The following is a 13,719-nucleotide window of genomic DNA, read 5'->3' as shown; positions in this document are numbered from 1 at the left end:
GAAAATACCAAAAAGCTTAATTCAATTCAGTAAATTTAAAATAAGCATAGAAAAATTCATAGTAATTTAAAAGAATTAGATGAAATGCCAAAGAATTCAAGGTGAGGTAAAAGAATTTTATATCAATTAAATAAAAACGTTGAAATTTAAAAAAATCATTAAATTAAATAGAATTAACTGAATCTATGAGAATTCTTGTAAATTAAAAAAAAACTCAAGAGAATTCCAAAGAATTTAAAAGCATTCAAGTAGAATTCAAATAAATTTTAAAACCACACTAATGTAGAACCCAAAAAGTGAATGATTTCTACAACAAATTTTAAGTTGAAATCAAAATAATTCAAAGTAATTGAAAAACATATTAAAAATAAAAAAATTCCAATTATTTCCGTAAAAAACGAATTTAGATAAATTTATGGGAAACGTGAAGAATGCCATGAAATTCATCAAAATTTAAAGCGAATTTTTGAATAATTTGAATGAATTCAATACAATTTAAAAATATGAAAAAACTTCATTGAATTCAGGAAATTTTAAATAAGCATCGCAAAATTCAAGGTAATTCAAAAGAATTTTATTAAATGCCGAAGAATTCAAGGTGAGATTAATAGAATCTGCGATCAATTAAATAAAAACGTTAAAAAATGTTTTTCAAATTCATTGAATTAAATAGAATTTAGAAAATGTAGATCTATTCAAGTATATTAAGAAAACTGAAGCAAATTCCAATTTTTTAAAAAAGAATTCAGGTAGAATTTAAAGAAAAATCCAATCTTTAAAACCCTACTAATTTCGAACCTAAAAAGTGAATAATGATAACAAAAAATATCAAGTTAATTTCAAAACAATACCAATGAATTAAAAACTAAGTTTAAATTTAAAAAATCCATTCATTTCAGTCAAATTTGCGTCAATTTAGAGAAATTTAATGTACACAACGAAAATTCGATGAAATTCATCACAATTTAAGGCGAATTTTTAAAAAATTTGAATGAATTCAAAACAATTTAAAAATGCAAAAAAAAACTTAATTCAACTCAGTGAATTTGAAGTAAATGTGGAAAAATTGAAAGTAATTTAAAACAATTTGATGAAATTCTGAAGAATTCAAGGTGAGGTTAAAAGAATTTAAGATCAATTAAATAAAAACGTTTAAAATTAAAAAAAAAACGATTGAATTAAATAGAATTAGGAGCGTTTACAAGAATTCAAGTAAATTATACAAACTCAAGAAAATTCCAAAGAATTTCAAAGAATTCAGGTAGAATAAAAAAAATCAAATCTTTGAAACCCTACTAATTTAGAACCTAAAAAGTGAATAATGGCAAAAGAAAGTTCAAGTTGAATTCAAAAGAATTCAAATGAATTGGAAAATATGTCAAAAATAAAAAATCCCTTTGATTACCGTAAAATTTGAACGAATTTAGAGGAATTTGAATTAAACGAGAAGATTTCGATAAAATTCATCAAAATTCAAGGTGACATTTTATAGAATTCAAATAAATTGATAACAATTTATAAATACAACAAAGGTTGATTAAATTTAGTAAATTTGAAATAAGCACAGAAAAATTCAAAATAATTCAAAACAATTGGATGAAATGTCGAAGAATTAAAGGTGAGGTTAAAAGAATTTTATATCAATTTAATAAAAACGTTAAAAAATCAAAAAAATTCATTTACATTAAATATAATTCAGGGAATCTTGTAGAATTTATATAAACTAAAAAAATTCAAAGGAATTCTAAAGAATTTAGAAGAATTCAAGATAAATTAATAAGAATTCAGGGCGAATTTTAAATAAATTGCAAAAAATATTTGAATATCTCTTCAAATCTTTGAAACCCTACCAACTCTTTCACTTCTTATGATTAAATCTTCTGAAAATCTTTTGAAATACACTTAAATACTTCAAAGTGTTTAAAATTCCAATAAAATTACTGAAATCAATTAAAAATTTCTTTTTAATCTTTTAAAATATCCTAAATTCTTTGACATTTTATCAACTGATTCTCAGTATTAATTAAATTGAACTATTAAAAAACGTTAAAAAATCCAATAAATTAAGTACATTTGAAAGAATTCAAGTGAATTAAAAAATGAAAAAGAATTTTTTTAAATTAAAAGAATTCAGGATAAATTAATAAGAATTCAGGGTGAATTCCAAAAACTAATTTAAAAACTCTTAAAATCTTTGAAAATCTACGAAATACCACACTTTTCTTGAATAAATTCTTTAAAATCACAAAAATATTAATATATCCCGTTGAGTAATTATAATTAAACCCTGTGAAATTCTATCAAATCTGGCGATATTTCCTGAAATCCTGGAAAATTGATTAAATTACATTGATGGCATAAATAACCCTTACAACAATTGAAATTCTCGGAAATCTTATAAAATTCCGTGAGATCTTTTCAAATATCTTAAAATCATACAGGTCCTATAAAATCGTTCCATATCTTCTGAAACTCTAGAAAATTCTTGATCTGAAAATATTTCAAATTCTTTAAAATCCTTTCAAATTATTGAAATTAATTAAAAATTACTTGAAATCTTTTAACATTTCTTAAAATATTTCAAATTAAAAGCTCTTGAAAATGCCTTCGAATTTTTGAAAAACCCTAAAATCTTGAAAATCAAAATTCCTTCAAATCATTGAAATCTATTAAAAAAATTTCGAAATATTTTAAAATACCTTGAAATATTTCAAAATGATTTACGAAAATTCAGAAATAGGTATAGATCTGAATTAAATAGTGATTAACCCATGCCTTAATTTAGTGAAAGAGAAGTGACTAATGCAATCTTTTCATTTTAAAAAAAGATATATAATTTTTTTTTATGTTACATTATGGACTGCAAATAAGGTACAATAGGCAATACGAGTTTCAATATGTGCATTGTACAACGTATGTAAGCATCAAATTTATGACACCCTTTTTACTGAATAAAAAATTATTTAAATTCAAAATCAATTTGCAGAAAAGTTTGCCTTAGAATTTTTCTAAATTCTTTGAAATTAGATTGAATTTTCTTGAATTCTTGAATTCTGTTATATCAAAATTATTAAATTACTAGTGGTTAACCCCTCGAGAACATCAATTAAATAAAAAATTAAAATAACACTATTACATTCCCAAGGATTAATTAATGTATGTACACTCTTCAAGAGTACACCTAAAAAATTATTTCATTACTCCAGACACAATTTTTTTTATAGAAAAAGGCGTCAAATCCTTCGGGAAAAAAATATTTATCTTTCTTCGGAAAACTAAATTCCCTATTTTTTTCGAAATCAGCCAACATTAACTTCTGCCCTGAGCTTTTTAAATTAAAATGTGATTTCAAATACGGAAAGTTCAGTTACAAAAATGAGAAAAAATTAGTACTTCTTTAAAACCTTTCATTTCCAAATACTTTTAAATTAATTTCCAATTGTATAAACCATTATTATTTGTTTAAACAATTTTTTCAGTTAACCGTGAAAAATTGTTATTCTATGGAATTAATTTAGCAGTTAATGAATTTTAAGGATGACATATTTTGTAAATGACAATTTGCAATTGTTTAAAAATGTATAATATTGGCTCCTTTTCATAAACTGGCAAAAATTCGATTTTTATAAATTTCACTGAGTCGTTTATTAATCAGTATTTTCTTATCTCAAAGAAATCGATTAAAAAAATATTGTTTAAATAATTAGAATATAACCACATTTTCCATGAAAAGGCGCAAGTGAATGATTAATAATTACACAGGCCAACAATTCTCAGAACCAGAGATCAGACCTACTATACCCGAAGGTTTTTGCTGCGCTGAATCCGAATCTGACCTCAGAAAAATTCCATCACCCTCAGTTTTCGAGATATTCTAACCTAAAAGGGTCATGGAATTTTTCTGAGGTCGGATTCGGATTCAGCGCAGCAAAAACCTTCGGGTATACTAGGTCTGGTCTCTGGTTCCGGACCTTTGTCAAATTTTGTCGGCCTGTGTTATTTAAATAATTACTAACGTTCCTTAATTGTGTCATTAATTCCAAAAAATACTATCTTTTCACAATTTTCAGAAAAAACTTATACAAATAGAAATTTTTTACAACATTGCAAAATATGCTAAACAAAAAATATTATTTTTGAAATTCATCAACATTTATTTATCCCCAAAAATAGTAACTTTTCACAACTTATTGGAGAAAAAATGATTTAAACAAATTATAATTGTTTAAATGATTAAAAATTAGTTTTAAAAATACTTGGAAACTTGTCAGTCATCGAATAAACATAATAAATATTAAAGAAGTTAAAGAAATACCGTTTTTACATGAATTTACACAAAGTTAATCACAGTGAGTAATATGAACTTTTATAATATTTTTATTTACGAGATGTTTCCATTTAAAATCCCAATAAAAAATTAGAGTGTCTTCTTCCAGAAAATGAAAAAATGGAGGAAGGAGATCGATTTTTGATTATCAATGACAATTTTTTTGATCAAAAATCTTTTGGTTAATTTACAAAAATTGTTCCCTGAAATGCTTTTAATTCAAATATGTAAAAAACGATACTACACTTTGGATTAATAATATGTTTCCAATTATGGGTTCCATCAGAAAATTTTAATAATTTTATAATCAAATAGAAAATGTCTTTTTCCCTAAATGTTAAGCAATGTCAAATAATTTTCTATGATTTTCAAAGATTTAAATGGATTTATGCGAATTTCACCAGAATTAAACCAATCTTTAAAGAATTTTAGAGAATAAAATAGATTGTATTTAAATATATTTCAATGGATTTCAACGATTTCAAGGGACAGGTAAGAATTAAAAATATTTTAAAGGATTTTTAAGGTTTCAAGTAATTTTAAAAGATTGCAAATTATTACAAACGATTGAAAAAATTCAAGGAATGTCAAAAAATTTCGAAATGTTTCTAAAGACTCCAAGGAATTTTAAAGAATTTTAAAAGATTTAAGAGATTTCTATACTTTAGGGAATACATTAAATTAATTTTATTTGTAATGGATTTGAAAATAATAATTTCTGCAAGTTTCTATCTATTCGAATCATTTTAAAAGAATAAAAATAGGTTAAAAGATTTCAATGGATTTCTACGGATTTTATTGGATTTCAAAGATTTTAATGGATTCAAAAATGTTTCTAAATTTATCAAAAGATATCAATTACAATTTAAGCGTTTCTAAAGATATCCGGGAAATGTACAAATTTTGTTCGTAAACAGTTTATTTGCGCATCATTATTTGCACATTAAATCCATCAATATTTTTGTATTTTTTATTTAAAACTTTGAGAAATTATAGTGTTATATAAGAGACATTTGGGGTGCCGAGATTTATTCAAATCGAGCCGCTTTTTGTATTTTCGTCCGCCACATTGGATCCACCATTTTGAATTTTGGAATTTTGATTTCTGATTCGGATTCAGCGACCCCTAAAACCCCAGAGCAAGACTTGAATGCAAAATCGAAGTAAGTTAAATAGAAAAATTTTGCGTCAATGCCACGCAGGGCACGGAAAATTTTGACGCATTTTGCGTCAATGCCAACGAAGGGGTTAACCGATTTGTTTTGTCCCAGGATTGGCACATCAGCCATGTCAGTTTCATACTGAATAACTAGTAAAGAAGAGCGTAGAAAGCGAATCAAATTGTATGTAATCGATTGATAAGGAATTTCGTGTCTACAGGTTTTTGAGTTTCTTTATTCTGAATTTGGGAAATGCAACATCTTCTGAATCAATTCTTACCTGGTCATCAATTAACATAAGCTAATCATATAATACGGCTGGAAGAAGATACAGCAATGGAACCAGAGGCGGCGGATCTTTGTAAAATCTTTAAAATATCATTGACACCTATCTCAAAACTTTGGAAATATTTCCGAAATATTTGAAATAATTGGCAATATTTGTGAAATTATTTAAATCCTTTTCATTCTTAAGGAAATATTTGAAACCTATCTGAAATCCTTGAAATCTTTGTGAAATAATTGGAATCTTTCTGAATTCAGTTCAGTTCATATATGAAATATTTTTGACATATTTGTGTAATATTTGTGAAATTATTGAAATCTTTCGGAAAGCATTTAAGTTTTTACAACTCTTTTAAATCTATCTGAAATCTTTGGGAAATATTTGATATTTTTATTCAATCTTTGAAATCTATCTAAAATCTTTCTTAAATTATAGAAGTTCTTTTAAATTAATAGAAGTGTTTGTCAAATCTTTTAGATCTATCCGAAATCTTTGCAAAATACTTAAAATGTTTATGAAATATTTGTGAAATCATTGCCATTTTTCCAAATCTTCAAAATATTTGAAATATAAAATTTTCGAGAAATCATTGCCATTTTGTCAAAGCTTTAAAAATAGTTGAAAATATTTGCAAAATAATTGCAACAATTGGTAAAATTTGTGAAATTATTTAAATGTTTGTTAAATCTTTCGGAAATCATTGGAATATTTTAAATCTTTGTAAAATCTTCAGGAATTTTTTAAAAATCTCTGTGAAATACTTGAAATCTTTTTTAAGCATTCTATACACTTAAAAAAATGCCAGGTTAAATCAACTAGAATTTTGGTTAAAAATGGCTTTACTATCTTTTCTGGTTAGAGGAACCAGAAATCTGGTTATATTGACCAGATTGTATGGTTAATTTAGCCAGAATTCTGGTAACTTTAACTGGAAAAAATAGTCAGGGCATATTTAACCAGACATTTTTTTGAGTTTAATATTTGTGAAATTATTGAAATGTTTGTGCAATATTTGAGAATAATTTGCAGTATTTGTAAAGTCTTTTAAACCTATCCAAAATCTTTGTGAAATCATTAAGAAATTATTGAAATGTTTGTTCAATCTTTAAAATCTATCTGAAATATTTGCGAAATATTTTTTATCATTGTGCAATTTTTGGGATATCATTGAAATCTTTGGAAAATCTTTGTGAATTCTTTAAAATCTTTGCGATATATTTGAAATATTTTTGAAATATTCGGTAATATTTGTGCAATTATTGAAATCTTTGGGAAATCATTGAAATCTTTGTGAAATCTATCTGAAATCTTAGTGAAATAGTAGAAGTATGTGTGAAATCTTTAAAATCTATCTAAAATCTTTGTGAAATATTTTAAATCTTGGGAAATCATTGAAATCTTTGCAAAATCTTTCCGGAGGCTTCGTGAAATCTTTGTAAATTATTTAAAAATCTTTATGAAAGATTTGAAATATTTTTGAAATATTCGGTAACATTTGTGAAATTATTGAAATCTTTGTAAAATCTTTGAGAAATAATTAAAGTAGTTGTGAAGTCTTTTAAATCAATAAGAAATTTGAAATCTTTGTAAAATCATCAGGAAATCATGAACATTTTTTTTCGATATTTCAAATCCATCTGAAATGTTTGTGAAATAACAGAAGTCTTTGTGGAATCTTTTCAATCTACCTAAAATCTTTGCGAAATATTTGACATCTTGGTTAAATCTTTGAAAAAATATTACAATCTTTGTAAAATCTTTGTTAAATCTTTTAGAGTCTATCACAAGTCTTTGCAGAACCTGTAAAATATTTGGTTAATTATTGAAATTTTTGGGTAATGATCGAAATCTTTGTTAAATCTTTGGCAATATGAATTTGACACCTGTATTTATTATTTACTATTTTTTTTTATTTATTATTTATGCTTAATTTGTCCATAGTATGTTAAAAAGGCTTCGCCAATTCTAAATGGAACAAACTAACTACACAGTATACACATGGGTTATTCAATAGACCATCGTACCAATCAAATTCAATATTTTCTAACTAAATTCTTACCTGATCAACACCAATTCACATCAGCTAATAATACTACACAGAAGAAGATACAAAAATGCGGAAGAAACCAATACAGATGGGTCTTATGGACCAGTATCAACAAAACCCAAACATCCTTTAATTCAATTATTACCTGATCAACATCAATTAACATCAGCTAATCATACAACAGAGTTAGAAGAAGAAACCAAATATACAGATGTGTTCTTTAATGGACCAGTATACCAACAAAATCCAACATCTTCTAATTCAATGCTTAACTGTTGAACATCCATTAACATACAATGTAGTTAAATAAAGATACAACAATGGAAATGAAAGGTAAAACGAACTACTAAACTAGTCCTAACCCGGTCAATAACTCAGGACCTACCTACTTATTTTTTTACAATCTCAGGCCTGCATAAATTTATGAAACAGGAAAACTGTCATTGACAAAAGAGCGTTTAAAATCCGAAATCTAATCTCCCTTCTTATAAAAATGAGGACGTCTAAAAATAAAACGAAAAACAGGTGGTCCCATATTTCCCACTTGGTTAAATCAGGATTCTGAAGATGGTAACTTACACTTGCTATAGTCCTGACTCTTTCAATATAATCTTCAGGATCGCCGCTAAGATCAGTGGTTCTCATTCCGCCATTTTCAAGGGTGCCGTTACTCTTTCTGGAACAGTAGATCTGCCATTTCTTATTTGCCGGAAGTGCAAGTACGGCTTGTCTGTTCGCTTGGGTCAGGTCCAGTTCATCAACGAGCTCCAGAAACATCTTGTTTAATTCCTCTTCTGCTGGCATGGGTAAGGTTGGTGTCATCGCTTGAAGCGTGAGTGTTCCCGTCTGCTCCACAACACAGTAGGTGATTTCCGGTGGCTCATCATCCTGTAAGAAAAAAAAAGAATGAGATTAAGCAAGAAGCATGGAAAAAAGATGTATGCAGTGGCTTGTTCGGATTTTTAATACAAATGTAGACACGCTTGGAACATTGGATTTTTCGACAAAAAGAAAAAGCTAACTGCCCATCAATCCGCCGTATTAAATTCTTTAGATTATTACAATTTTTTAAATATTAGGAAACAAACACGCAATTTTTAAATAAAAATGTAAAGTTAATACATATTAAGTTAATATTAATAGAAAAATTTTGTATTTCATATTGTCTATTATAAAAAATATATATATAAAAGAAAAGAAAGGACAGAAATATTGATGATTGATGAAAATTGATATCTAAACTGCAGAATATATAATATTTGTGTACAATATGTGGACAAGAAAATAGTTGCATTTTTGTTCAGAAATATCAATATGTCCAACGAAAAACAATAGCGCAACCTAAAGTTATCAAAAACTATAAGTTTAATTTTTGAAGTCGAAGTCAAATGATTTTTTTTTTTTAATAATTGATTTCTAGTGAAAAACCTCTAATAAAATAGCCTATTATTGTACAAATATTGTAAATATTCCTTGAAATTGAATGACTGTTTATCAATAATAGCAATTTTCGACGAAAAGTATTAACATAGCATAATACAAAATTGTTTTTACATTTTCATCATTTATGATTGAGAAAGTTTTAGAATTCTCCGAAATTTGAAAACACAGTTTTTTAAGTTTTTCTGAGACCCTCTAAATCCGAAAATCAAGTTTTTACGATGGCGTCTATCTGTCTGTTTGTCCGTTCGTCCGTAAACACGATAACTCTCGAAAAAATGAACGGATCAAATCCATCCTTAGCACACTTTTTTAGGTCCTGAAAGAAATGACGAGTTTGTTAACCAGCCATTTTTGATAAAAATTCAAAAAGTGAGCGCATTTTGAAAATTTTTTAAACCACTTTCTTTCTGGATTTGAAAATTATATGTACGGATATGTATAGTATTAAAAAAGATAAACAGTTTAGCGTACTGATTTTTTTCGATAAAAAAAAATTCTCAGAGTTATAGCATTTTCAAAATGTTTAAAATCAACCGAAAATCAAAATTTTAAGCCAAACAACGCACGATATGAAAACAAATTAAGAGAAGAAAAACATTGCTTTTTGAAAGCCCTACAAGACCAATGGCAACCCATAATCGAAAGTATCGACTTTCAAATTTTTTTTCTATTATAGATTACAATGTTTATTAATTAAATTATTTGGTAATTTTTATCATTTCGCAGTTTAATTTTCTAGTTTTAAATTTTCACAAATTAAATTTTAGATGGTTTAAAAGTGATGAAAATTGAAGGTTTAACTTACATCATTTTATTTTCAATTTTTTCGATTCTCTAATTTTCAATAATCTTCATTTCTCAACGGTGAAAAACTTAATTTTTTCCGACAATAAAGACTATCATAATCTAAAAGTGTTCAAAGATTTTAGATTTCATTCAAATTATAATGAGTTGTGTTAAAAAATACAAATTTTTGACGTAAAATACCAATATTAATTGAAATTGTTAAAAAATTATAAGCCTTTTTAAAAATATAACGATTTTTTAAATAAAAAAGACTTGTAAAAATGGCTGGTGAATTTTATTATTTGAAAGAAAAATCATTGCATTGAAATATGACAATTTTTGTATAAGAATACCAATTTTAAGTGAAACAACGCCAACATAACCTTAAGTTGTCCAAAATTGTAAATATTTGTTGACATATAATTATTTGTTTTAAATACAAATGATTATTTATCGACGAAAACACTCAAAGAACGTGAAAATCAGTTGATCCAAATTGTAAATCTGGTTTGAAATCTATATTAGAAACTACTATTGCAATATACGATTTTGGATTATATTAGAATTTTACGTCGGAAATTGGTATTTCAAGCTTAACAAAATCAGATTTTTGAAATATTCACAACTTTATCAACAATTTAAGTTTATGTAGGAATTTTACACCAGAAATTGGTTATATTACTAAAAAGTCATCATATTTTAAAAGAAGATTAAACATTCTTTTAAAATCTAATGATTTCAAGAAAAGAAAATCCAAAACTATCTAAATATTCTAAATATTGTTTGTATTATATTGTTTTTTGATTAAAAATACCAATTTTTCGTTGCAAAACGCTGATGTAACTGAAAATTGTTAAAAATCATAAATCTTCTTTGAAAATCTAATAATTTTTTAATATAAATTCTAAATGCTCGCGAAAAACACTGAGTCTGCAATTTTTTAAACTTTTAAACTCTATTATTTTACACAAAAATCATTGGACTTGAATCTATAATTATTTTTGTAAAAAAAATAATTTTTGATGAAATAACACACTAACGTAACCTACAGATGTTGAAAAATTCTTGTAAATATTTTTTAATATAAAATTTTTGTTAATACCAATATTTATCGACGAAAAAAAGTAACATAACGTAATAGAAAGCGGTTTAACTGTGAGCCTTCTTTCAACTTTAGTATTTTTTGTTTAAAAACACAAATTTCATGTAATAAACGTTACTATAATCTGAAACTGTTAAAAAAAATTCTATCTTATTTGAAATCTATATTGAAAACCGCTTGCTTAACCTACAATTGCACAAAAACTTTTAACATTTTGACATCTAATGGTTCTTAAAATATCGTCAGCTGGTATAAAATGTCGACATAACGAAAAATTAATTGTTTAAATTATAATGATTTTTGCTTAAAATGACCCATTTTTTATTATAAACGCAAATGTCACCAAAAATTGTTAAAAAAATTATGAACCTTAATATTCTAAAGATTTTTGTTCAAAAATATCAATTTTCGCAAAAAAAAGTGCTAATAAAACCGAAGTACTTAAGGAGTGTATAAGAAAGCACAAATAACCTCAATTCGCATAAGGTTTCCTAAGATTTGTCTTATTGAAAGGGATTACTTGTCAATTTAATTTTCAAAATTTCAATTTAAACTCATAAAAAAACAAGTAATGAAAAGCTAATCGGATTTTCACCAACAATAATTGTGAGTACAGTTAGATTTTTGTTCTATTTCGAAAAATCCAACGTTCCAAGCATGTCTAAATTGGTATTGAAAATTCGAATGAGCGACTGCACACTTCTAATTAAAAATCAAAGATCAAACGATATTATTACGAAAGATCATAGATCTCAATCGAAAAGCAATTCCATTCGAAAATGATGAGATGCTCAAGTTTTTTTTCTTTCGAGCATCGAAGCTTTCACTTCTATTAAGAAGGACCGGGGGCTTTAGTCCCGATTACTACTTGTCTTTTTTAATGGTATGATCATTACGCGCCGCTCCATTCATCAAGGAACCTCTGAACTTGATGACCCACTTTTTTGTATAGGTACATTACTTTCAAACTATAAAATTTAAGATTTCCTAAAAGCTGAACGATTTCTTAAAAACATAAAAACGGTGTTCAAACTACATGACCTATAATGGTAGGTAATTTTCCCTTATTGCGTTGAACGTCGAATATAAAAGGAATTTAATAGCTTGATGGAACGCACCAAATAAAGATTGGGCATTAAATGTTGCCAAAAACTTGGCCATTCATGTTCGGAGAGAGATTTGGGAATGTGCTTCGGTCCTTCACCACGACAACACACCTGCCCATTCATCGCAGCTTATTCAGCAATTTCTGATAAAACACAGCCTTAGACAACTTCGGCGACGGAGCAGCTGCTAGCTATTCCAGAAGCTGCTTCCGGAAGCTTACCAACTAAAAACTAATTAAAAAATAACTAAACGGAACTAAATAATGATAATAGGTTTAACCACATGAATAAACAATAATTTGATAAAACTACAAAATACAGTTAATCCTGAAAAACTTCTTCAATAAAGAGATATAAGACAAATCATAACTGCTATTTTGTGAACAAAGGCGGATTCAAACATCGTAAAAAACACAAATTTGTTATAAAGGTCACCACGAAAACAGGCTAAATATGATTAAAAATGTTTCTATTATTCTAATTCTTCAATATCGTTCTTAAAAAAAGAATCGCAAATAAAAAAAGTGTACTAAGACATTATTAGGATATCAAGACAACCAGGAAACTCTTTTGAATTTCCCGAAAAGTGAAATAGAAAATAGCAGAAAAGTTAGTTAGATACCTTTTTCTCCCTATGAAACATTGTTGTCATATTTAAATGCAAATTGACCTGCAAATTCCGTAACACGATTCCAAAGAGCTTATTACTTTTATTTAAAAGTATTTATGCGATTATTAATTAAAACTGATGTAAATTTACTGCTCATGATTTTTTCTCGAAATCGAAATTTTACTGGTTGAGGGCCCTTTTAGACAAACGGCTTCAATTTTGCAAGCCACATTAAAACGTTTATATTTTAAAAATCTTGATTCTCAATTTGGAAATTAATATTTTCAAACGATTAGTTTCAAGATCTAATTTACGAATGCTTCCATTTTTAAACGAAGTCTGAAATCGATTAATTTTTAACGCTTCAAGTTTCAATCCAATAATTCAGAAAGTTTCCAATTAGAAAGCATATAATTTTCAAAGCGTTTAAGATAGTTAAACCTTAAGGTTCACAATATTTAAAATTCTTGTATTTTGAACGGTAAAAATAAGTAAGATGTGTTTTTTGACAAAAATAACATTTTTTATTCAAAAAATCTATCCAATCACTTTGAAAGTCACTTGATACTAAATGATATGTTTTTCATATTCATAGTGATGTTCTAAATTTAAATATTATAGATTTAATATGATACACCTTAATAATCGTTTTTAAATAAAATAATTTCAGATATATATCAAATTAAAAGACTTTATAGTTGCAAAATTTTAAGCTTAAAGGCTTTCTAATTGAACAATTTTGAAATAAATTCCCACAGAAAAAATTCAAAATGCAGCAATAAGATAATAATTTCTCAAATGTTAGTCCTAATAATAAGAACATTTATCAAACTAGGCATTGTAAATTGAATT

The 13,719-nt window shown here is 26.3% G+C and overlaps 1 protein-coding gene across 4 annotated transcripts in view; it reads right to left on the bottom strand.

The window, feature by feature from the left end:
• Positions 1-13,719, bottom strand: part of LOC117167140 (disheveled-associated activator of morphogenesis 1) — a 255,300-nt gene that overhangs the window by 35,234 nt on the left and 206,347 nt on the right. For all 4 annotated transcript variants that reach the window (XM_033351840.1, XM_033351838.1, XM_033351837.1 and 1 more), the window contains one exon: positions 8,400-8,708. In XM_033351840.1, the coding sequence (XP_033207731.1) occupies positions 8,400-8,708 (309 nt within the window). The remainder of the gene's footprint in view (positions 1-8,399; positions 8,709-13,719) is intronic.

The sequence above is a fragment of the Belonocnema kinseyi genome, chromosome 2 (genome assembly GCF_010883055.1).
Source record: "Belonocnema kinseyi isolate 2016_QV_RU_SX_M_011 chromosome 2, B_treatae_v1, whole genome shotgun sequence".
Classification (NCBI taxonomy): Eukaryota; Metazoa; Arthropoda; class Insecta; order Hymenoptera; family Cynipidae; genus Belonocnema; species Belonocnema kinseyi.
This window is presented reverse-complemented; position numbering and strand designations above follow the sequence as displayed.